The sequence below is a fragment of the Pan troglodytes genome, chromosome 1 (genome assembly GCF_028858775.2).
Source record: "Pan troglodytes isolate AG18354 chromosome 1, NHGRI_mPanTro3-v2.0_pri, whole genome shotgun sequence".
Taxonomy (NCBI): domain Eukaryota; kingdom Metazoa; phylum Chordata; class Mammalia; order Primates; family Hominidae; genus Pan; species Pan troglodytes.
The window spans coordinates 37,156,276-37,179,714 of record NC_072398.2 but is presented as its reverse complement, the minus strand read 5'-3'; the positions used below and the strand labels follow the sequence as shown (position 1 = coordinate 37,179,714).

Here is a 23,439-nt window from a genome sequence, read left to right as displayed (position 1 = left end):
CAAGGTGGGTGGATTGCTTGAGCCCAAAAGTTTGAGACCAGCCTGGGCAACGTGGTGAAATCCCGCCTCTACAAAAAAATACAAAAAATTAGCCCGATGTGGTGGCACGCGCCTGTTAATCCCAGCTACCCAGGAAGCTGAGGTGGGGGATCCCTTAAACCCAGGAGATCAGGGCTGCAGTGAGCTGTGATCGTGCCACTGCACTCCAGCCTGGGCAACAGAGTAAGACTCTGTCTAGATTTAAAAAAAAAAAAGAAGAAGAATGAATTGGGAAGCAATGGTAAGAAAGGTTCACTCAGAGGAGACTGAAACTAGCAGCAAGGAAATTAGGAAGCGAAAGCAATATTCCAGGAAGACATAATGAGGTTGTGAACTAGGATGATGGTAGTGGGAAAAGAAAGAAAGCACGTTGTGAAGAACAGCACCCCGTTCCCTGAAAGTAGGACAGCTCCTCTCCCTGCATGAACACCTATCTCACAGAAACATGCAGACACACACACTTAGGAGGTGAGAGAAAACACAGCCTCTTCACCGTCACTCTCTTCTCAGCTGTCAACCCCAGCCCTCCCCAACTCCACCCCCACTCCACCCCCACCACTTCTCTGTGCACCCTTCTCCTGTTCCCTCCATCCCATTCTGGGCAATGGCTGGAGGCATCCGCTCTAAGGACAGAAAGAGTCACACGAAGGTTATTTATATCTGCGGCTGCACTGCCTGAGCCCTTAGTCTCGAAGGCATGTGTTTGGTGGGGAGCTGGGCCACAACCCATCTCCCAGGCAAAGCCCTCGTGCTGGGAAGTCTGCAGCTGTGGCCTCCATGAAATCTTGCTGATAAAATAGGGCCAAGAGGTCATAGAGTCCATTCCTCTGCCTCCAGAGAGGCTCTTGGCAAATGCACCTCTGTGATTGAACAGGCTTCCTGTCTTAAGGCCCTTCAGAAGCACCCATGAAGCCTGAATGCTTCCTTCTTTCAGTATGTAATTGTTTCTAGAGTTCACTAAGTTCTTCCTTATACTCAATGTAAACTTCCTACATGAAGCAAGCCGCCTTGCTTCTTGCTCCATTTTTGGGGGGTGGCAAACTCTCCAAAACCTTGTTAGTAGGGAAAGAGTTCTGATCAGTTAGGTATGAAGCACCCATTGAACCATGGGGCTTATGTCCAGTAGATTTGATGGTGCGAACTAACTTTGGATATAAGCCCATTTATTTTGCAGTTGACCAAATAAGTCTCAGAAAGAATGACAGGATGTCTGGGTTGGCTCACTGCACTGGTGATACTTCTCCCATATCTTCCTGGCACTCTCCTGCCCCCTCTCTCACTTCCCCAGGGATCAAGACTTGTGCTGACAGGGAAGGCTGAGAGATGGAAATACCCTCCTCCCAACAGAAAAGGATACATTCCTCTTGAGTCTAAGAGCTTTTAGTCCCTTCTAGGTCCTCAAATGAGACCTGGAACGTCATCCTTCTTTAAGGCAGAGATGACCTGAAATGTCACTGTTTTGTAGGGCTGAAGTTCCTGTCCCCGCTGCTCTCTGGGCCACTGGGCCAGGCTGGCCAATCCACCACTGAGGAGGAAGGCAACCAATATCTGTTGGGCACCCGCCAGGCACCAGGCTTTGTGCGTGTTATCACATTTAATCTTCACAACTCTTCAACAGGGTAACTATGAGCCCCCTTTCACAGATGAAGGGGCCAAGGCTCAGAGAGATGTGATGAGAAGAAACAGAGACTCGGAGAATAGCCAGGTGGCTGATATAGGGTGTGGGACAGTGGAGAGAGCTGTTCGTTCCCATTAACAGGACCTGATAACATTAGCCACCATTTATCCACATGGCAGCCAACCCCAGGGTCAGGCAGCTGAGTGTACACAATACTGGTTACAGAGAAATATGAAGGATCGTGCTTGGTTAGACAAATCAGGGTCAGGGTGTTTCTGTAGGGTCTGGAAGGACAGATGGGTTTTTCTATGTGGAATAGTTGGTGTCAGGGGAGACTGAATTCTGACAGGAGTTATTTCCCTCTGGCCAAAGCTTTGTGGGAGTTTCCCATCTTCCCCAATCGCAGAGAATTGAAGCAGGCTTAAGATTGCAGTGAGAGGCTGAAGTGGGAGGATCGCTTGAACTCAGGTTGAGGCCGCAGTGAGCTATTATTGCGCCATTGCGCTCCAGCCTGGGTGACAGACCCCTCATTTTTAAAAAGTAAAAATTAAAAGATTGCAATGAGTGGTTTAGGTTGGATATAAGAAAAACTTAGTGGGTTGTGAGGATGGTTAAATACCAAAGGAGACACAGGGTGAGTGAGCCTTTCTGAAGGGCTGCACAGGAAACTGCAGTGGCTCTGCCCTGGGGAGTCCTGTCCAAACCCATTCCTTTCTCCTTTCACTGGAGAACATGATCAGCCACGTGAGGAAGCTCAGGCTAACCCTGAATAGTCAGGGTCAGAATGTGTTTCTCACCACCCTCCCTCCCATGGTCTCTGCAGGAAAGAGGGGGTGGCATGGCCGTGAACCCCAGGAGCTTGGCCACCACTGTATTCCCAGCACCTGCTATGCTGTGTGTTTGACAGACATCTCATGCATGAATCAAAGAATACCTTCTCAAAATGGTTTATGCCCTTGCTGGCCATGCCTTTGGGTTTATGCCCTTGCTGGCCATGCCTTTAGCATACATCCGGAAAATCTGTGTTCGAATTCCTTCTCTGACAAATGCTGATTGAGCTGCAGTGCCTTGTGATGTCAGCTGAGTTACCTTCAGTGCTCAGGAGTGTTTTCTTTTCATCAGCTACTCCTGGTCAGCCACTTGGGAGTAGGGGGCAGGGGGAATCAGTGCCTAGGACAGATTCTCAGGCCCTCTCATGTGTCAACGGCCCTCAAGGAGATTCCAGATGTGCTCACTCTCAGAGAGAACAATTCTAGCCAGGCTAATATGCTTTTGAGCATCCCAAGGGACATGGTAATCATTGAGTAGGATAGCTCTGATGTTGCTGAAGGGATACTGTGATTATACTTATTTCTCCCTAATACTCCAATATCTTGAAATGTGACACGGAGGGGTTCAAATCGTCCAGCAGCCTGGCCAGAGGCAGCAGCAGTTTCTGTAAGGAGACAGTATTTAACTTTTTTTAAAGTGTAAACTCCTGTCTCCCTGAAGTTAAATATTTCCTTCACACTTTAGGGGCCTTTTTTTTTTTCGAAATGCTCTTTTGCCCCTCTCTGGATAACAAGTAGTAGGTACTCAATTGTTTGAATTACATCAAGAAGAGGCTGAGAAGGGACACACGCATTCTAAATGCTGCAAAAGAAGAAAATGCCAAACGATGGCCAGTTTTTAAATTACTTAAGATCCTCTCCCGAGTGTTACATACAAGGGGACACTATCATGAATTTCAGAAATGGTACTCTTTAGTGTTTTGTCACTTTTTTTAAGCCCTCACCACATTTTCTAAAAATAGGCCTTATTCTGTCCAGTGAGACTCCAAGTTGCTTGGGGGTTCTCCCTGTCAGTTTCCTTTTGACTCTCCCACGGCCAGCTCAGGCCTGGCGACGTGTTGTGCTCTCACAGGGAGAGTCCCTCTCCTCCATTTGCATTTCCACAGTAGTCTTCTCTTCTGCTTCTCCTGTGAACCTCCTAATCACAGGATGTCCGCTTTTGCTGGTGGGTGGGATATGAAGGCAAAGCAAGGCAGGATCAAGTGTTAACAATTCATCATCACTTTCCTCATCTCACTACTCTTTCATGCCATCAGGGCAAGATGACATAAACAGAAAGCATCATTAGCTCCACTGCTTCCAGTGGGGGATGGAGGGAAACTCCAGCCTATTTTCACCTTCCATGGTCTTGGGAAACAGGAGAGGGTAGACATCAATATCTTCTCATAATTCCTTAGTGTAACTTAGTTCCCTTTTATTTGTCCTAATCCTTTAAACATTTTTAACTCATCACCACAAATAAATTCATCAAAACCCTCAAATGAAATCACCAAGAAAACCAAAGAAAGTTGAGTTAGAGAGTATTTCTTCTCTGCATACCATGTAATTTTCTTCAAAACATCCTTTCTGGGTATTGAGATGCTCATTTTCCTGATTGTTATAATTCATTTGGCATTACCCCATCTTTATTAATTTTACTTAAAAAATTATCTGGAAACAACAAAAAAATATTTTTAGAACAGCAAATTTCAAAAATGATGCCCAAAGGAAAAAACGGTTCTGGAAAAGGGGGAAATGGGGACACGTCTCTGGGAGCAACAGTGCTGATGAGAAGGCTCAGGGCCCCAAAGTGGGTGGCGACACAGCAAACAGACACATTCTACGCGAAAAACATGGCAAAACGACGGAAGCCATGGAAAAGTTAAAATCTAGTATGAGACTCAATGAAGTGTCTCCACAATATAGTGAAGATAAAAGCCAGGCCAGGGGACGACTTGGGTAAGGAGGATAATGACCCACCACAGACCCCCGCTTTTCAAGAAGCAGCATTTGCCTTGCCTGTAAGTGGGATGGGTAAGCCTGTGTTTACAGATCCTTCCATAAAGACAAAATCTGGATATCATATTATTATGGTTGAAGGAAGAAAATAAAATCAAATTAAGCCAACTCACCAGACTTTGGACTTCTCACTACATCTCATCATACTGTTATTGTCCATGTGACTGGTAAAGGCTAAGTCCAAGGCATTGTGCAAAGAACAGGGTTTGATTGAGCAACATAATTTTTTTTTTTTTTTTTTTGAGACGGAGTCTCGCTCTGTCGCCCAGGCTGGAGTGCAGTGGCGCAATCTCGGCTCACTACAAGCTCCGCCACCTGGGTTCACACCATTCTCCTGCCTCAGCCTCCCAAGTAGCTGGGACTACAGGTGCCTGCCACCACGCCCGGCTAATTTTTTGTATTTTTAGTAGAGACGGGGTTTCACTGTGTTAGCCAGGATGGTCTCGATCTCCTGACCTTGTGATCTGCCCGCCTTGGCCTCCCAAAGTGCTGGGATTACAGGTGTGAGACACCGCGCCCGGCCTCAACATAGTATTTAATACCAGAAGCAAAGCAAACGCATGAACCTAAATACCCTCCTTGTCATCTATACACTCTTTCGTGTGGAACTTTTAGTGAGTCAAAGAATTCCAATGTAGGCACCCTTATCTAGAAATCCACTTAAGGGTTATCTAGGTCTTAAGGTAACAGTTCTCATTTTTTCATTTTTCATTCCCTGCACTTTCCAACTCCATAGGCAGTAGCCACATGAAGCCATTTAACTGAAGGAGGCCGGGCATGGTGGCTCACGCCTGTAATCCTAGGACTTTGGGAGGCCGATGGGGGTGAATCACTGGAGGTCAGGAGTTCAAGACCAGCCTGACCAACATGATGAAACTCCATCTTTACTAAAAATACAAAATTAGCTGGGTGTGGTGGCACATGCCTGTAATCCCAGATACTTGGGAGGCTGAGGCAGGAGAATCACTTGAACCTGGGAGGCGGAGGTTGCAGTGAGCTGAGATCGCACCATTGCACTCCCCCAGGCAACAAGAGCAAAACTCCATCTCTAAATAAATAAATAAATAAATAAATTTAACTGAATTAAAAGTAAATTAATTCAGTTCCTCAATCACACTAGCCATATTTTAAGTACTCAATAGCTACATGTGGCCAGTGGCTGTAGTGGTTAGTGCAAATTTAGAACGCCTCCATCATTACAGAAAGTTCTGTTGGTCAGTGGTGCCTATACTCTACATACCAAGTGCCAGGTCATCTTATTCTCAATATTCTGTTGGCAGATACTGGCACAGAAAGATCAGGTGACTTATCTAAGGATTAATGATGAGTCTTATAAATAGAATTTAAACTGACTTCTCTGGGACCCTAGTCTGAGGATCTTGTCTAATTGGTTTGTTCTTCTCTGAACAGTATCTTAACATGAGAAATGGCATATTCCCCAGTTGCAAATTGCCTGCTATCTTGGTTGGTTTGCGCTAGAAAGGTTATGTCTGAAGGTCTTAGTTTAAGCTGGAATACATTAATTTCTGAATAGTCAACATTCTATTGCTATCATCATTGAAGGCAATCAGCAGAATGTATTTATATACATTTCTTTGTATGTCTGCCTTTACATATTTTAATTAAATGATTTATAGCATAGTAGACAGAAATTCTATTTTGTTTAGATCATTATTACTCAATGTACCCAAATTGCATTAGGAAAGATAGCTTAAATGTGTTTAATAGCAGAGACAAGGTAATAAAATGCTCAGTGAGAACTGATCTAACACTTTGGAAAAAAAAATACTAAGGAGGATAATGACAGTAGTAGTAATAATAAAAGCAAATGCTTATATATGTTTTACTATATGCCAAGCATGTTCTAAGTGTTTTCATACATTAATTCTATACTAACTCACTTAATTCTCATACCTACCCCATGAAACACTAATATGTTTCTCTATTAGGAATAAGGAAATTGAGGCATAGAGAGACTAAGTAGCTTGTCCAAGGTCATAAAGTTAAGATTGGAACCTCGGCAGTATGGCCCCAAAGGCTGGTGCTCTCAGTCACTGGACTACACAGCAGTCCCCCTTATCAGTAGAAGATACGTTCCAAGATCCCCAGTGGATGCCTATGACTGAGGATAGTACCAAACCCTATATACACTACATTTTTTCCTATACATACACACCTATGCCAAAGTTTAATTTATAAAATAGGCATGGTAAAGAGATTAAAAGCGATTATAAAATAGAACAATTATAACAATATACTGTAATAAAAATGTGAATGTGGTCTATCTTCACCTCTGGGAACCGAAACTGAAAAGCAAAGTGAAAGTGAAAAGCAAAAACTGCAGATAAGGAAACACTACTGCACTGCAAAGTGACGAAGCACTGAGAAAAACTAGTCCTGTCTTCCTAGCTTTAACCAGCAAGTGCCCTTCATATTTCTAAATTTAGGGAACATGCCCACTTCACAATTAGTATGCATATCTTTCTTTTCTGCATCTCATTTTTCTTTTCATTCATTAGTGTAGTGTTGAAGTTATAAACAGCTTCCCCCACCACAAATAACCGTTTAACAGTTGATGCCAAAAATTCAGTACTTTACTAAATCAGAGTTCCAATCCTGGATCTAACGGACATACTAAAATAAGTCTTTCTTGCTTCAGAGTTATGTTCAATTCAGTTATACTCTGAACTTCTTGGACTTGCTTTTAATAATTCCTGGCCAGGCACGGTGGCTCACGCCTGCAATCCTAACACTTTGGGAGGCCAAGACGGGCGATCACCAGAGTTTGGGACCATCCTGGCCAACATGGTGAAACCCATCTCTACTAAAAAATATAAAAACTAACCAGGCGTGGTGGCACGTGCCTGTAATCCCAGCTACTCGGGAGACTGAGGCAGGAGAATCACCAGAACCTGGGAGGTAGAGGTTGCAGTGAGCTGAGATCACACCACTGCACTCCAGCCTGGGCAACAGAGCGAGACTCTGTCTCAAAAAAAAAAAAAATTCCTTTCTGAGTTTGTGCCAGGAGCCCATAATACACCAAGTTAAAAAGTTCATAAACATATCTATCAAAACCTATCTTTTAAGAACATAACATTTGGGAAGTTCTCAAAGGGAACTGATGGCTTACAAGATTTGCTTCTTTTCTGGAGAAATCTACCTTGAATGGCACCAGAAGCTTGAAATCCACATTGTAAACTTTAACCCTGAAAATAGCCACTTAATTACAAATAAAAAAGATTTCCAATTTAAGAAATGTTTTTGTTTGTTTTTAGTCTTTCAGTCACTTGATAATACAACTCTAGGCTGGAATCCAGAAAACCAGTCTAATTCAGTCACTTGACAGACAGAAAAAAAAACAACCCCTAAGATGTAGAGGTAAAGTGACTTGCTTGGTCACACAGCTAATTCATCAGAACCAAGAGTGAAACCCAGGCTTTCTGATTCAGCTGTTTCCACACCTGGTAAAAGAACAAGGGGTTCTGCACTGCTCTGGCAATTTTTCCTAAGCACGTGTTCCCAGGTGCTGAGATGACTGTGCAGGTTGTGTGAACCTCATACAACTGGGCTGCATCTAAAGAGATGTCATTCACAGTGGACACTGTAGATCTGTACACATTTTATGAGAATGTTCTGGCTGTTAGCAGTACAATGGGTTGTGCTCATGAAGGCAAGCAATCTTGGAGAAACCCAAGTTGCAAATCACTTCTCAGTCCCAGAGGCCACATGACAAGAAAGAAAGAAAAAAAAAAACCCTTTTTATTTTTTAACTTAAGCTCCATTCTCCTTTGAATTAATGTTGACTTTGAAGAGAAAAAGGCAAAACACAAGCAAAGAAACAGATATTTATTTAAAAAGGAAATTCCAGGGAAAGTACCCTGCTTTACCTTAGGAGCTGCATCTGGCCAAATTACGTATAGCGTCGGCATCTGCAACCATATGATCCCTGATGTTTAGAAATTGTGATCCTGAAGCCCTAAATGATCCCCAATCAAAAAGCAGTTAAGTTGTATCTAGCATACTGTGCTAAGGAAGTCTATTTTATCATGGTTTTCAACCAGTATTAAAATAGGAAAAAGGGTTTTCTGGCTAACCAGAAAACTCTGTTCCCTGAGCATCCCAACAAACTGAGCCTGTGTAATAAAGAGACTGCTCTCTCTAAACAATCAGTCTAGCATAATTCATCAAGTATAAACCAAACCAATCACCAACCAAAGGAAAAGATCCACCCCTTCTAACTTAAAACATTGAAGATATTAAATGAGTGTTCTTCACTTTTGGAAACAATGTGAAATGTCTGTATTATACACAGTTGCAGACACATCAGAAAAAACTAATTTTCTATGAAATTGCTAGCTGCTCTTTGTTTCAATTAAATATGAAAATAATAAAGATTGCTTTAGCACAGGAAGAGATAGATATGTGGTTGAACTAATACAGCAGGATGTTTCAATACTGTTAGACTGTGGGCTTTCATAATCCAGAAGGCTGGATGTTGCACGGAACACTTTCAAGTCCATCTACAGAAGGACTCAGGTTCTGCTACCATGGATAAACCTTGTAGTGACTGGTCAGAACCTCCCCATGAACAACTCAGAATCCTAGGTCTAAGTCAGGCAGCAAATGATGTATTTTGGAAGAGTAGCGGTCAAATTTACCAGTTCAGTGATCTCAACATGTGACTATTCTTGAAAGAAAAAAAAGCTTGGCAACAGAAAAAACGGTAATAATAAAACAAGAAAGAACAATCTTTCTGGCCAGGATCCCAATTATTTTTCAGACAAAATGTATTTATTTTTTTTTTTGAGACGGAGTCTCGCTCTGTCACCCAGGCTGGAGCGCAGTGGCGTGATCTCGGCTCACTGCAAGCTCCGCCTCCCAGGTTCACACCATTCTCCTGCCTCAGCCTCCCAAGTAGCTGGGACTACAGGCGCCTGCCACCACGCTCGGCTAATTTTTTTGTATTTTTTAGTGGAGATGGGGTTTCACTGTGTTAGCCAGGATGGTCTTGATCTCCTCGTGAGCCGCCCACCTCAGCCTCCCAAAGTGCTGGGATTACAGGCGTGAGCAACCACACCCAGCTGTCAGACAAAATTTTTAAGAAAACGAAATTTTTTCCAGAATATTACATTACAAAAATCAATGAATAAATGAACTACACTGTAACTTTAATACTTATTCCATATGAAAAAGCAAACTGTTTCTGGCAATTTGATTGATCTCTTGAGAGTCTGCAGTGCATTCATTCCATGGTTAAAACCGTGTGTAGGCATTGCGTTGCTGCTGCTGCTGTAATGGCTGCTGGGCTTGCTGCTGTTGTAAGCGAATTTGCTGGGAATAAGGGTCTTCCAGGGATTTTACAAATATGGTAGTTCTGGGACCAGTCTTCCATACTATACCATTGGCATCTTTCACAGAAGATTCCACTGTAATGTTGTGTGTTCCAAGGATAGCAAAGTTCAACAGAAATTGAGTACTGAAGTAATCATTATGAGGTTCAACCCTTTGCTCCATCTCATTGGTCATGTTGTCAATGGGTATCTGCAATGAAACAATTGTTAAATAACAACAATGGCTAACATTTATTCAGTGCTTACTATGAGTTAGGCCCTGTTCTAAGAGCTTATTTAGACCATGCAGACAATAAAAAATTAGGTACTGCTATCATCCTTGCTTCACCGATGAGGAGTCTAAGGCAGACAGGTTAAGTAATGTCTCCAAAGTCACATGATTAGTGAACGGAGTAGGAATCTGAACACAGGCCGACTACCTCCAGGGCCTACACTCTGAACTACTAAGTGATGCTCCTCACTATACTTGAGTAGAATGAGCTCCCAGAGCCGTTGACAGCCCCTTCACATGCTGGCCTTTCTTCCTTGCTTACTCAACCCCATCTCTAAATCCCTATCTTCCTTTAGACTGTGAAGAGATATTCTGAAGAAATAGGATGAAATCACCTGTTCCAGAGAGTTTAAAACCTAAGAGACTGAAAAAGAACAAAACACTAAGCAAATTTAAGTTAGGTTCCCCCCCCCCAGTTAGTCTGATTTTTATTACTTAATGTAGTGATTCCTTACTCCTTTAACAAATTAACTGAACAATTTGTACATTGCTCATTTAATAATCACTGTTTTGTTCAGACTGGAAGTACAATATGTTATAAAATGCAGATTTATAGGCTCATTCATTTAGCCAGACACTCATGCCTTTGTTCTTCAAAGGCCAGAATAAAACCTGCTGACGTACTCTTACCTGTACCCAAGAAGAAACGTGTCAAGAGACAGATTTATCCTGAGAATGCAAATAAAGGTGATCTTAATGTGTATTTGACCAAATTACTCTAGGTTTATGTGCGTGTTTCTGTGGTGTAATTAATTATATAAATGTGCCCTGCAGCTTTGTGTCTCAAGGAGCAGTTATCATGTCACTTTTCCAGAGACATTTACCTGTAACAATAATGAACTGACGTCACCAACCAATTCAAGGTCTTAGAATTATTTATAGTACAGGTACTTTTTCACATTTAGCCTTTGTACAGTTTTTATTTCCCTAAAGAATATGCCTACCAAAGAACTTCCTTAAAAGGACCAGAAATAGGCCTAGGGAACCTGCTCGCCCTGAATGGATGGCTGCATTTTAAGCTGCAAACTCACTGTGAATAACACTGCAAAGTAATCATGTTATTACTCGGCTTATTATATCAGCTTCCTGACTTTAATCAATGCCTCTTGAGAGGTAGGTCAACAAGCAGAAGACCATAGCTTCTAGGTTTGAATGTCATTTTCTTAACAGTAGAAATTATATGCAAGTAACAAAGAGAATCATGGTTACTACTGTTTCAAATTCAAAGTGAAGAGAGAGTTGCAGACAGGGATAAATTATGTAAATTCTCATTACAACCTTCTGTGACAGCAGATACCCAATTTTAACAGTTGTATTCTAAATATAGTAAATAATTTTTTCATCATTCACAAATTATTGAGTGGCTACATAAGGTACCATGCTGTATGGCACAGAAGTCAAAACAGAGGAAAAGAGGAGAATGAAGGCTCAGCCGTGTCAGAGTGGACAGAGTGCCAAAGTGAGAGGAACTTGCCATAGTTAAGAAAGTAGTAATGGCTTAAGAAAGTAATAATAGTTTAGAACCAGACCTTCCCTTGGCTTTTTAACCTAAAACCACCAAAGATAATAAAATGCTCTCTTTTTATACCTTCACTGATACCCTGCCTTCCATGCTATGCCACAATAAACCTGGACACAGCCAATCTGGGCATCTGAGTAACTTCGCTGCTACAACTGTGGACTTGGTCCCTTGCTTCATTTACTGTGGATAAACCACCAGGGAATCGGAAATAAATGTCTAAAGCAAGGAACATTCTTTATTTGGAACACTGGCATTTCATGGGCACAGATTCAGCATCTTAGCTCTGGCTAACAATGTAAGCCTAATTCAGGTTATTACTTACCTATATCCTGAGTTCCCAAGGCAGCAAATCCCTAGGGTTACACTCTTAAAAAAAGATTTCACTTTATCTGATCATTTTATAGAAATGCTATATACTTTTTTTAATGATAAAATTTACTTAAAATGGAGAAAACTAAATAGATGTGTATTTTTTGTGGGGAGGGAATGGGTGGGTTAGGGAGACACTTATTTTCCAACTTCTGACATTTGAAGGGACCTCCTGACATAAGAGAGACCTTTCGTTAGATTAATATTACTGACCTAGCAGGGAGGAGGTGAGTCTTGCTGATGGGTGACTTTCTGGGCAGGAACCAGACATGGGAAGGTAAGCACTTGCTCTTTCTCTTCTGCTTTGGGCACCTGAGTCCTCTGTGCCCTGCCATAAATTTTATAGGGGCAGGCTCCCATACGTACTGACTGAGGCTGGGTGAAAAAATCCAATTCAGGGGTCTACGGTTAGAAAGGCCTTGCTGCCAGGCATTGGAGTTAGGTTTTCCCACAGCTCCAACAGTAATAAAACTCATATTTTGATCTTTGCCTGGATGCTTTGTCCCTATCAACTGGTTCAGGGAGAGAAAAAGAAGTGTTTATCAACTCCTTTCAGCCCCAATGTGGGCTTTTAATTTATGTCCATCTGATCCCTTTGGAGGTATAACTGCAATCTATTTAACCATGAAAAACACTGGAAAACTTCCATCAATGAGCTCATATAAAACCTGTATCACAATTCTGCTCTTTTCTAAATTACCTTGTAGTCTTGTCCAGATTTACTCTGCAGTGTGGAAGAAACATTCAGACAGACAGACTGAATTTTGCGAAAGAGTCCTGGTTTAGATCCGTGCTGAACCACTCCCTCTACCTTTAGCGCCAGCTGCTGGTTATTCTGGACAGCAATGGGCTCTGCAGGATTCCGGGGCGATGGTGACAGAGCAAGCTGGAATGCCAACACTCAAATAAATGCCAACAACCAAGAGCAAGCTTCCTTCCGACAAACATGTCTGTGCTAATCACTGGTTACAGGTTAACAAATTCGACTGTGCACTCCCCCACCCCCACAGGACCTGACTGTGCCAGGACAAGACAGATGTACCTTTAAAGTGCCTCCTTCTAAACATCACTGTGGTTTTCATCCCAAACCTCAGTTCTATTTGAGGATAATAGAGAATTAGAAAAAAGCAAAGGCACTATTCTCCCAATTTTTGTGGTGAGGCATTTCTTTGACAATGAACCACTTCTAGTAGGGAAAGGCATTATATAAATTTTCATTACCTAAGAGCTGTCTCTTTGGTCTTACGTAATTTTAAATAAACTAAATTCAAATGTAAATGAACTTAAAGTTCCAGGATTATCTACACAACGAAGTCACTGTGCTATAAAAAAGTCAATATCTATAAATGAATCAAATGACATTTTTCACCTCTCATTAGTTTTTCTTCAAAAATGTATTAAAAATCCCAAACACATCAATTAAAGAAAGCTCAAGTCTTGCTAAATGAAAAGATGGAAGAAATTTGAGTCTTTTTGATAATGTTGTTGAACTACTGATCAACCCTGGAGACATCCTACTTTAGGACTTCTTATCTAGATCGTCAAATCTTCCTCATTATTCCAGTCATTTTGAAATGGAATGCTCTGTTATTTGTAATCAAAACATTTGCATGGATGTAAAAGTTTACTGAAGACATTAACTAACAAGGATAATCCAGGAGATCTCTTAGAAGTGACAATTTTCTCCCTTTTCCAACAATTTCATTTTCTGAATCAAAAATAGCTTTTGAATTGTGAGTGGCTTAAATATTTCAAAATACTAATTCTACTCACTGGTTAGCCCCTCAAAACATGTTACTGAAAGGCAGAAGTACTTTGGAAGAAGAACTGGTGACAGTTTACTGGATCTGATTCATTCTAAGTTGGGTCTATAAGTTGGGTCTGAATAGACTCAGCTCAAGATCCTTGCAGGCTACTGTGATAAATCACTAATTTATTCCTGGAGGTAAGAGACAAACAACAGAGCTCCAGTTACCCAAATGCCTGTCTCACAGAATTTGGCACTGACAATTAAAAAGGGAGAGAGTTTAACTCCCAAATTCACTTCTTTCACCAAACCACTTGATAAAGGAGAGAAATGGCTTACAACTAGGTTTTATCAAAACCAAAGGTAAGCCAGGCACAGTGGCTCATGCCTGTAATCCCAGCACTTTGGGAGGCAGAGGTGGGTGGATCACTTGAGGTCAGGAGTTCCTGACCAGCCTAGCCAACATGGTGAAACCCCATCTTTACCAAAAATAAAAAAATCAGGTGCGTGAGGTGGCGGATGCCTGTAATCCCAGTTCCTTGGGAGGCTGAGGCAGGAGAATCACTTGAACCCGGAGGTTGCGGTGAGCCAAAATCACACCACTGTACTCCAGTCCGGGCGACAGGGTGAGACTCTGTCTCAAAAAACAAAACAAAACAAAACAAAAAAACCAATAAACCAATGGTAACACACTGAAGTGTAGCTATGTCCTACATAATCTTCAGAAGACACCTGGTTTTAAAACCTATATTAACCTTAGTATTCTTCCTGTATTACCTTGATGCTGGTAGACTGTAGTTTCTGGAAAAAATATCTCTGGAAAGAAAGGGGAACTTTCAGCAAAGCAATGATGGCATTGCAGAGGCATGCTGTATGCTGGGGGAAAAAAGAAACTAAATCAAATAAAAATAAATTTTCAAATTTCATCAACAAGTGGTACATTCAGTATAAAACTACAAATGCCCATATAGATTATTACAAAGGTACATACCAATCAAGAACTAGGCATCACATCCAGGAACTGTGCATACATACTAAATCATTCATTACAGATTTTTACTTTATTGTGAAGTATATTCAATAAAATATAAGTGACAGAAATGAGAAAATCCACAGTCCTCGAGGCCAAGCAATAGGCAAATTCCACATTTCTACAGCGCTCAGAACTATCAGTATATTATTAAACAATTATATTAGATACTAAAATATAGAGTAACTATCACATGGCAAAGTATGATAAACAGTATGGTAAAGAAGCCCGAGCATTTTGCAGGACTTTGGCTTTGAGCTGGCTCATTCTTTCATTAGGTGGCTTGTCTCTATGGCCATTGGTCCTCAGAGTAAGCAGTGGTGGAAACTTAGTTGAATTCAGATGAAAGAGGACTATATAGTCGGGGAATCCTGAAACTCTAATAAAATATCTTATTTCTCAAATCTCCTTCACACATTTAACTGAGTTTTGAAAATCCCAGCATGACTGCAGAGGTACAGAAACACCGCAGAGAATATTTTGAGCCTTAATGAAAGTGGTCATAAAATCAGAATTTAAGCGTTCAAAGATATTTTAAAGATTACCCAGTCTAATAGAAGAAAACTGCAAGTATCGTAAGAACACTTTTAACTTCAGGTGAACCAGAACCATTCCTGCTTGGTCTACTATCCCTTCCTCAGTCTACTCCCATCTCAGTGGCCTCCTAAGTCACCACAGTGAGGCAGCGCTCCTTTCACGGGGGGCACTAGCTGCGGGAGGTCTGTTCTTGCAGACCCGATTCAGCAACGGATAAATAAAGTATGCTGACACTCAGATATTCTGCTCTGCCAGTCCAGCTGAGGGTCCTAGCTGCTTACAGGCTCCTGCTGAGTCCTGTAAACAGTTGCGACTAGGCCCTGATCAGCTAGTCAGACTCGCATTTATTCAGTAAGATTAATTAACAAAAGCTTGAGTCAACACCATTAGAGGGAAATTGACATTGTGGACTTCTGAGTAAAAGGCACTTAAGCACTCACCGTACATCAAAGGTTAGTCTTTATATGAGTAAACAAGCTAGCCAGGTAAACTACTCTGCCTTTCTTTATTACTATTTTAATTTGTTTAAAGGTAAAGAGATCAGGCCGCCTTCAGCCAGATCTATTACTGAAGTTAGGCAAACTTCTCAGCCTTCCAAGAAGATTTGTGTCTATTTCTATAACTATCTCTAATATTTTTCCCACCAGCCTGATTGAAACCCAACACCACAGGTTGAAAACTGCTGCATGCACCATGTGGTATGCTGTCCGTCCCTCTAGGCTCCTGCTTTCAAGCAGAGTGTCACCTAGTTGCTCATGCTGTAAACATTTTTTTTTTAAGTTGGGTGTTAAGGCTAAAAGCCAGAAAAATCCATTCCTTATTGGGTTCAGGCAATTGAACATTTTGTGCCCAACAGACTCATAGTACAAATGCCAAGTCTATTACCTGAGATAATCACAACACAGATTTAAAGACACTGGTTCTATTTTTTCAGATTTAACTGTTAAAATAGCATTAATCAGCTTCCTGCAACAAGTAATTTGGAAAGTATTTGCAGAGACAACCACCTTTGGTGGACCTCTGATGCCACACTAGTGTCTAAGGAGAGAAACATCTTTGAAGCGTGGACTCAGAGGACCACAAGGGACTTCAGGCTGTTTTCAGGCAGAAAGTCACCATTTTGCCTTTTAAAAGAATGGTGCAGATTTTGCAATACCCTCTTGGAAAAGTGTGGAGTGCATCTGAGGTCAACAGCCCCTTGGGTATTGACCTCCATAGGTGTATTAGCAGATCACTATTAAGATGTCTGGAAATGTAAATTACATATCATGATCAGTAAACCAGCAGAAAGACGTTAACGCTTTTTGTTTTGTTTTGTTTTGTTTTTTGAGACAGAGTCTCTCTCTGTTGCCCAAGCTGGAGTGCAATGGCACAATCTCGGCTCACTGCACCCTCGGCCTCCCAGGTTCAAGCAATTCTCCTGAATCAGCCTCCTGAGTAGCTGGGATTACAGGCATGCGCCACCACGCCTGGCTAACTTTGTATTTTTAGTAGAGACAGGGTTTCACCATGTTGGTCAGGCTGATCTCAAACTCCTGACCTCGTGATCCGCCCGCCTTGGCCTCCCAAAGTGCTGGGATTATAGGCGTAAGGCACTGTGCCTGGACAATGCTCTCTTAATTGTCAATCCAATGGATACTTTCCAGTCTTTGTATTTTCTGACATTTCTGTGGCACCTGATAATGCTCTTCCTTCCATGAAATTCCACCTAATAGTCCATACCCTTATTTCTGATTCTTCCTTTCGCCATCTTCTTTTTAAAGAGCCTCTTCTTTTGTGTGTTCCTTAAATGCTGATGCTCTCCTTGTCGTCTTCTCTTCTCAATCCATGTTTTTCATAGGCAATTCTCCCCACTCCCGTGACTTTAAGAACTTCTATGTGCAGATGACCTTATATGCATCCCAGCCCATCTTTCTTCCAACTGCAACGTATTTACTATCCAACTGCCTAAAGACAGCAACATGTTTGAAAGTAAAACCTTCATCTTCTATCACCTCTCTATATTCTCTCAGTAAAGGATCAATCAGTTGTGTAACTGATCATTCAAGCTGGAAACCTGGAAGGCATGCCTCCATCATCTCATGTCTAGTTAAAAAACTCAGCCTTGAAAATATTTTCACTAAATATCTCTCATATATATCTATTTTTCTCATTCCTACTGCCATTTTAGTAATTTGTTCCTTAGTTTGGATTACTGAAAAAGCCTTGTAGTCATTCTTCTTTCCTCTAATTCCACACCCTGCCAGCCATTTCCTGTTTTGCTTCTATATGATAATATACAATCTATATTAAGCACTTCTCTCTCCTACCCATTTACAATTTCTAAGAAGCCCCCCTGTGCCTAAGGACAAAGTCCAAACTCCCTTATACTGTGTTCAAAGCCTTTTGTCACCTGGCCGCTGGCTACCTCTCTGATTTCATCTCTCTAATCCCTAGCCTGTATGTTACATTGAAGTAATAACAAACTGTTCCTAGAAGACACCACGCTATTGCATGCCTCTGCTTTTGAACATGTTCTCTACCTGAGATTCCCAACCCCTTCTTATCTGTCTGGAAAACTCATATACAAATACATCTTCCCTCTCAACTGCACCACCAATCCATTTTCCCTATCTTTTGATGTGAACTACTCTCTTTTTTGTACTACATCTCTACCTTGTGCAGAATTCTATTAATGCACATATACTGTATTGTGTTTGTTTATAAAATCTTTCTTTCTTAGACTATGGACAACTTGAGGGAAGATCCTGTGTCTTTGTCATTTTTCTATCCCTAGGATCCCATAAATACTTGTTGAACTGAATCTGGAGGCTCAGACAGTAACAAATCTATAAAGTACAACTTGGAAATACAGAAAAAGGGAAATAATTTACTTACTTATTTATTTGAGATGAAGTTTCACTCTTGTCGCCCAGGCTGGAGTGCAATGGCATGATCTCGGCTCACTGCAACCTCCGCCTCCCGGGTTTAAGTAATTCTCCTGCCTCAGCCTCCCAAGTAGCTGGGATTACAGGTGCTTGACATCATGCCTGGCTAATTTTGGTAGTTTTAGTACAGATGGGGTTTCACCATGTTGGGCACGCTAGTCTAGAACTCCTGACCTCAGGTGATCCGCCCACCTTGGCCTCCCAAAGTGCTGGGATTACAGGCATGAGCCACTGCGCCCAACCGGGAAATAACTTTTATTAACCACTCCTTATATGACAGCACTGTGCTAGGCAATTAGCATTATTTCATTTAAACCTCGCAGTAATCCTATGAGGCAGGTATGTTTTCTACTTCATATAAAAGGATGTTAAGCAATGTGACTAAAGTCACACAGCTGCTGAGCAGCAATGCCAGAATTTGAACCTAGTTCTGAATGAGCCTAGGGCCCTTTTCTCTGTACTGTGTCTTCTGCTGGGCAGAAAATTCCCATTCCGTTATATTCAATTCCATCAAAATGAAGTTTCTGTTTAGCATCTATTTCATTTTTTAGGATGGAGCTTAGAAGAATATGAAAATAACCACTGTCTCACACAGATGTGTGTATTTCTTTCAAAGATTGTCTTTACACTCTCCCTTAGCAAACAATGTCACTGTCAAACAGCTGTCAATTCGATTCAGTAAATACTATTGACAATTTTACATGGAAAGCAATATGTCAAAGGAATTGCCCATCTTTAGATCTAACCTAACTCTTTAATGACATCCTATTTATTCTAAAACACTTGATAAAGCATGAAAGTACAGAATGAGAAGAGCAGAAGCAGAAGAGAAACTCTCCAAGGGGTAAAGTTCAAAGGCTGGGAATTGGGAACTGAATGTTCGTGTTCCCCCAAATTCGTATGTGGAAGCTGTAACCCCCAAGGTAATGGCATTTGGAGGTTGGCCCCCATGATGGGATGAGTGTTTTTTTTTTGTTTGTTTGGTTTTTTTTTGAGACAGAGTCCTCGCTCTGTTGCCCGGGCTGGAGTGCGGTGGCGCTATCTCAGCTCACTGCAACCTCCGCCACCTGGTTCAGGCGATCCTCCTGCCTCAGCCTCCTGTGTAGCTGGGATTACAGGCATGCGCCACCATGCCCAGCTAATTTTTGCATTTTTAGTAGACACAGGGTTTCACCATGTTAGTCAGGCTGGTCTCAAACTCCTGGCCTCGTGATCTGCCCGCCTCATCCTCCCAAAGTGCTGAGATTACAGGCGTGAGCCACTGCACCCGGCCAGGATGAGTGTTCTTAAAGAAGAGGAAGAGTGACCAGAGCTCTCGATCTCTCCCTACCATGTGAAGATGTAATGAGAAGGTGGCTGTCACCAGGGCCAGGAAGAAAGCCCTCACCAGGAACCGAATCTGCTGGCAGCTTGATACTGGACTTTCCTGCCTCCAGAACTGTGAGAAATAAATGTCTGTTGTTTAAGGTACCAAGCCTACGGCATTTTGTTATAAAACCTGAGCAGAGACACTGGGGAATGGTCAGACAGGGAGGAGAAAATTTGGGTGAGAGTATGTTAGCCTGTCCTGTGACTGGGAAATCAGGGGAGAAGATTTAATAAAGGGTGAGTGCTCTGAGAACTTCTTAGGAAGTGCCAAAGGCAGGAGAGATTCAGCAGGGTAAAGGCTGAAGAGTGTACTGAAAGGCATTAATGTCATCACCTGGTAGGAAATGACTCATTGCCAGTCAGCCAACAAGCCCTGTTCTTTCTGTTTCAATTGTCCAGTGGTTCTCCCAACCATGGCAGCATGACAGAATCACCTGAGTGTGTGTAAAACTACTAATGCCTGGGCCCCAATTCCAGAAATTCAGAGTTAGCTGGTCAGGGGTGAGGACTGTATATTAATGTATTCTTTAAAAAGCCCTCAAAGTGATTCTAATGTGTAGCCTGCGTTGAGAATTATTGCAACTTCAGTTAAATTGTTAAAAAAAGAAAAAGTTTTATTTGCATTCTGGTAGAGCAGATTTTTATATATTAATAGAACTATGTAGCAGCTAGAGATGTGCTAAGTACTTTCATGGATTATCTCATTTACTCCCCACTACAATGCTGTGAGGTAGGTATTAACCCTGTTTTATGGATAAGGAAACAGGCACAGAAAGGTTAACTTGTTGAACTCACACAGTAAGTGCCATAAATGTATGAAAAACCCACATCCATACAATAAAAGCTCAATAAAACAAATGCCACTTGCCATATAAGAAACGGGGGTATATTTCCGATTGAGTGATTCTACCTCCTCCAAGACATGATTATATACAGACATCATTCTTCTTTCATATTCACTATCAGCATGGGCTGTTCCAGTAGATCCATATTCCTGGAAACTGAAAAGTCAATATTCATTAATCCATCAAAATAGCATGGCTATTTAATGCCTACATGTATCAGGTACTTTCAACATATTTTCATTTAATTTTTAAAATAATGAAGTTATTTCCATTTACAGGTGAGAAAATTGAGGCTAGGGGAGGGTAAGTAGCTTGCCTACAGTCATACAGCTAGTAAATGGCAAGCCAGAATTCAAACCCAGGTCTGACTTCAAGTTATGTAATTCTTAATCTCTTTGGTTGCCAGGAAATATGACAGTGTTACTGCCACAGGTGAAAGAGACATAAACACATCTGAAAAGGGGACTATCAATAAAGCCAGCAGATAAGCGCCAAACCATCCATAAAGATATATAATAACAGGTTAGATATATAAATAACAGGTCAGAACATGGAGGAATGTCACAGAAGAAGAGAGTCTTGAACATATCAGTAGGTAAGTAAGATGGGTAAACTTTGGAGAGATGGAAAGTACAGGACATTCATAGCTAGAGAAATGGCATGAATCTAAAGCATGGAGATGAAACGCATAGGCACGTTCAGAAGACAAGTCTGTATACACAGCGTGCTGGGATAAGTTTAACCTAGATTTCTTTCTTTTTCCTCTACTGCTTCGAACCCCTGCAAATTTCTGAAAATATTTCTAAGTGAAAAAAGACATTTCTATTTTATTTTTTTAACTTATTATTATTTTTTAATTTTATTATCATTATACTTTAAGTTTTAGGGTACATGTGCACAATGTGCAGGTTTGTTACATATGTATACATGTGCCATGTTGGTGTGCTGCACCCATTAACTCGTCATTTAGCATTAGGTATATCTCCTAATGCTATCCCTCCCCCCTCCCCCCTCCCCCCACCCCACAACAGTCCCTAGAGTGTGATGTTCCCCTTCCTGTGTCCATGTGTTCTCATTGTTCAACTCCCACCTATGAGTGAGAACATGCGGTGTTTGGTTTTTTGTCCTTGCGATAGTTTGCTGAGAATGATGATTTCCAGTTTCATCCATGTCCCTACAAAGGACATGAACTCATCATTTTTTATGGCTGCATAGTATTCCATGGTGTATATGTGCCACATTTTCTTAATCCAGTCTATCGTTGTTGGACATTTGGGTTGGTTCCAAGTCTTTGCTATTGTGAATAGTGCCGCAATAAACATATGTGTGCATGTGTCTTTATAGCAGCATGATTTATAATCCTTAGGTATATACCCAGTAATGGGATGGCTGGGTCAAATGATATTTCTAGTTCTAGATCCCTGAGGAATTGCCACACTGACTTCCACAATGGTTGAACTAGTTTACAGTCCCACCAACGGTGTGAAAGTGCTCCTATTTCTCCACATCCTCTCCAGCACCTGTTGTTTCCTGACTTTTTAATGACTGCCATTCTAACTGGTGTGAGATGGTATCTCATTGTGGTTTTGACTTGCATTTCTCTGATGGCTAATGATGGTGAGCATTTTTTCATGTGTTTTTTGGCTGCATAAATGTCTTCTTTTGAGAAGTGTCTGTTCATGTCCTTCGCCCACTTTTTGACGGGGTTGTTTTTTTCTTGTAAATTTGTTTGAGTTCATTGTAGATTCTGGATATTAGCCCTTTGTCAGATGAGTAGATTGCAAAAATTTTCTCCCATTTTGTAGGTTGCCTGTTCACTCTGATGGTAGTTTCTTTTGCTGTGCAGAAGCTCTTTAGTTTAATTAGACCCCATTTGTCAATTTTGGCTTTTGTTGCCATTGCTTTTGGTGTTTTAGACATGAAGTCCTTGCCCATGCCTATGTCCTGAATGGTATTGCCTAGGTTTTCTTCTAGGGTTTTTATGGTTTTAGGTCTAACATGTAAGTCTTTAATCCATCTTGAATTAATTTTTGTATAAGGTGTAAGGAAGGGATCCAGTTTCAGCTTTCTACATATGGCTAGCCAGTTTTCCCATCACCATTTATTTAATAGGGAATCCTTTCCCCATTGCTTGTTTTTGTCAGGTTTGTCAAAGATCAGATGGTTGTAGATATGTGGCATTATTTCTGAGGGCTCTGTTCTGTTCCATTGATCTACATCTCTGTTTTGGTACCAGTACCATGCTGTTTTGGTTACTGTAGCCTTGTAGTATAGTTTGAAGTCAGGTAGTGTGATGCCTCCAGGTTTGTTCTTTTGGTTTAGGACTGACTTGGTGATGTGGGCTCTTTTTTGGTTCCATATGAACTTTAAAGTAGTTTTTTCCAATTCTCTGAAGAAAGTAATTGGTAGCTTGATGGGGATGGCATTGAATCTATAAATTACCTTGGGCAGTATGGCCATTTTCACGATACTGATTCTTCCTACCCATGAGCATGGAATGTTCTTCCATTTGTTTGTATCCTCTTTTATTTCATTGAGCAATGGTTCGTTGTTCTCCTTGAAGAGGTCCTTCTTGTCCCTTGTAAGTTGGATTCCTAGGTATTTTATTCTCTTTGAAGCAATTGTGAATGGGAGTTCACTCATGATTTGACTCTCTGTTTGTCTGTTATTGGTGTATAAGAATGCTTGTGATTTTTGTACATTGATTTTGTATCCTGAGACTTTGCTGAAGTTGCTTATCAGCCTAAGGAGATTTTGGGCTGAGACAATGGGGTTTTCTAGATATACAATCATGTCATCTGCAAACAGGGACAATCTGACTTCCTCTTTTCCTAATTGAATACCCTTTATTTCCTTCTCCTACCTGATTGCCCTGGCCAGAACTTCCAACACTATGTTGAATAGGAGTGGTGAGAGAGGGCATCCCTGTCTTGTGCCAGTTTTCAAAGGGAGTGCTTCCAGTTTTTGCCCATTCAGTATGATACTGG

At 41.4% G+C, this 23,439-nt stretch overlaps 1 protein-coding gene and 1 pseudogene across 3 annotated transcripts in view; one reads left to right on the top strand and one right to left on the bottom strand.

Moving 5' to 3' along the window:
- The first annotated feature begins 4,166 nt into the window (after nt 1–4,166).
- Nucleotides 4,167–4,611, top strand: LOC107970083 (peptidyl-prolyl cis-trans isomerase NIMA-interacting 4-like; annotated as a pseudogene).
- Nucleotides 4,612–9,257: 4,646 nt separating this feature from the next.
- The window catches only part of INTS7 (integrator complex subunit 7), a 95,239-nt gene continuing 81,057 nt past the window's right edge, over nt 9,258–23,439 (bottom strand). For 2 of the 3 annotated variants that reach the window (XM_024351534.3, XM_063790699.1), the window contains 4 exons: nt 20,476–20,608; nt 14,523–14,621; nt 12,699–12,884; nt 9,258–10,026 (listed from right to left, as the gene is read on the bottom strand). In XM_024351534.3, coding sequence (XP_024207302.1) covers nt 9,739–10,026; nt 12,699–12,884; nt 14,523–14,621; nt 20,476–20,608 — 706 coding nt within the window. In that variant the 3' untranslated portion in view covers nt 9,258–9,738. 3 annotated transcript variants of the gene reach the window in all.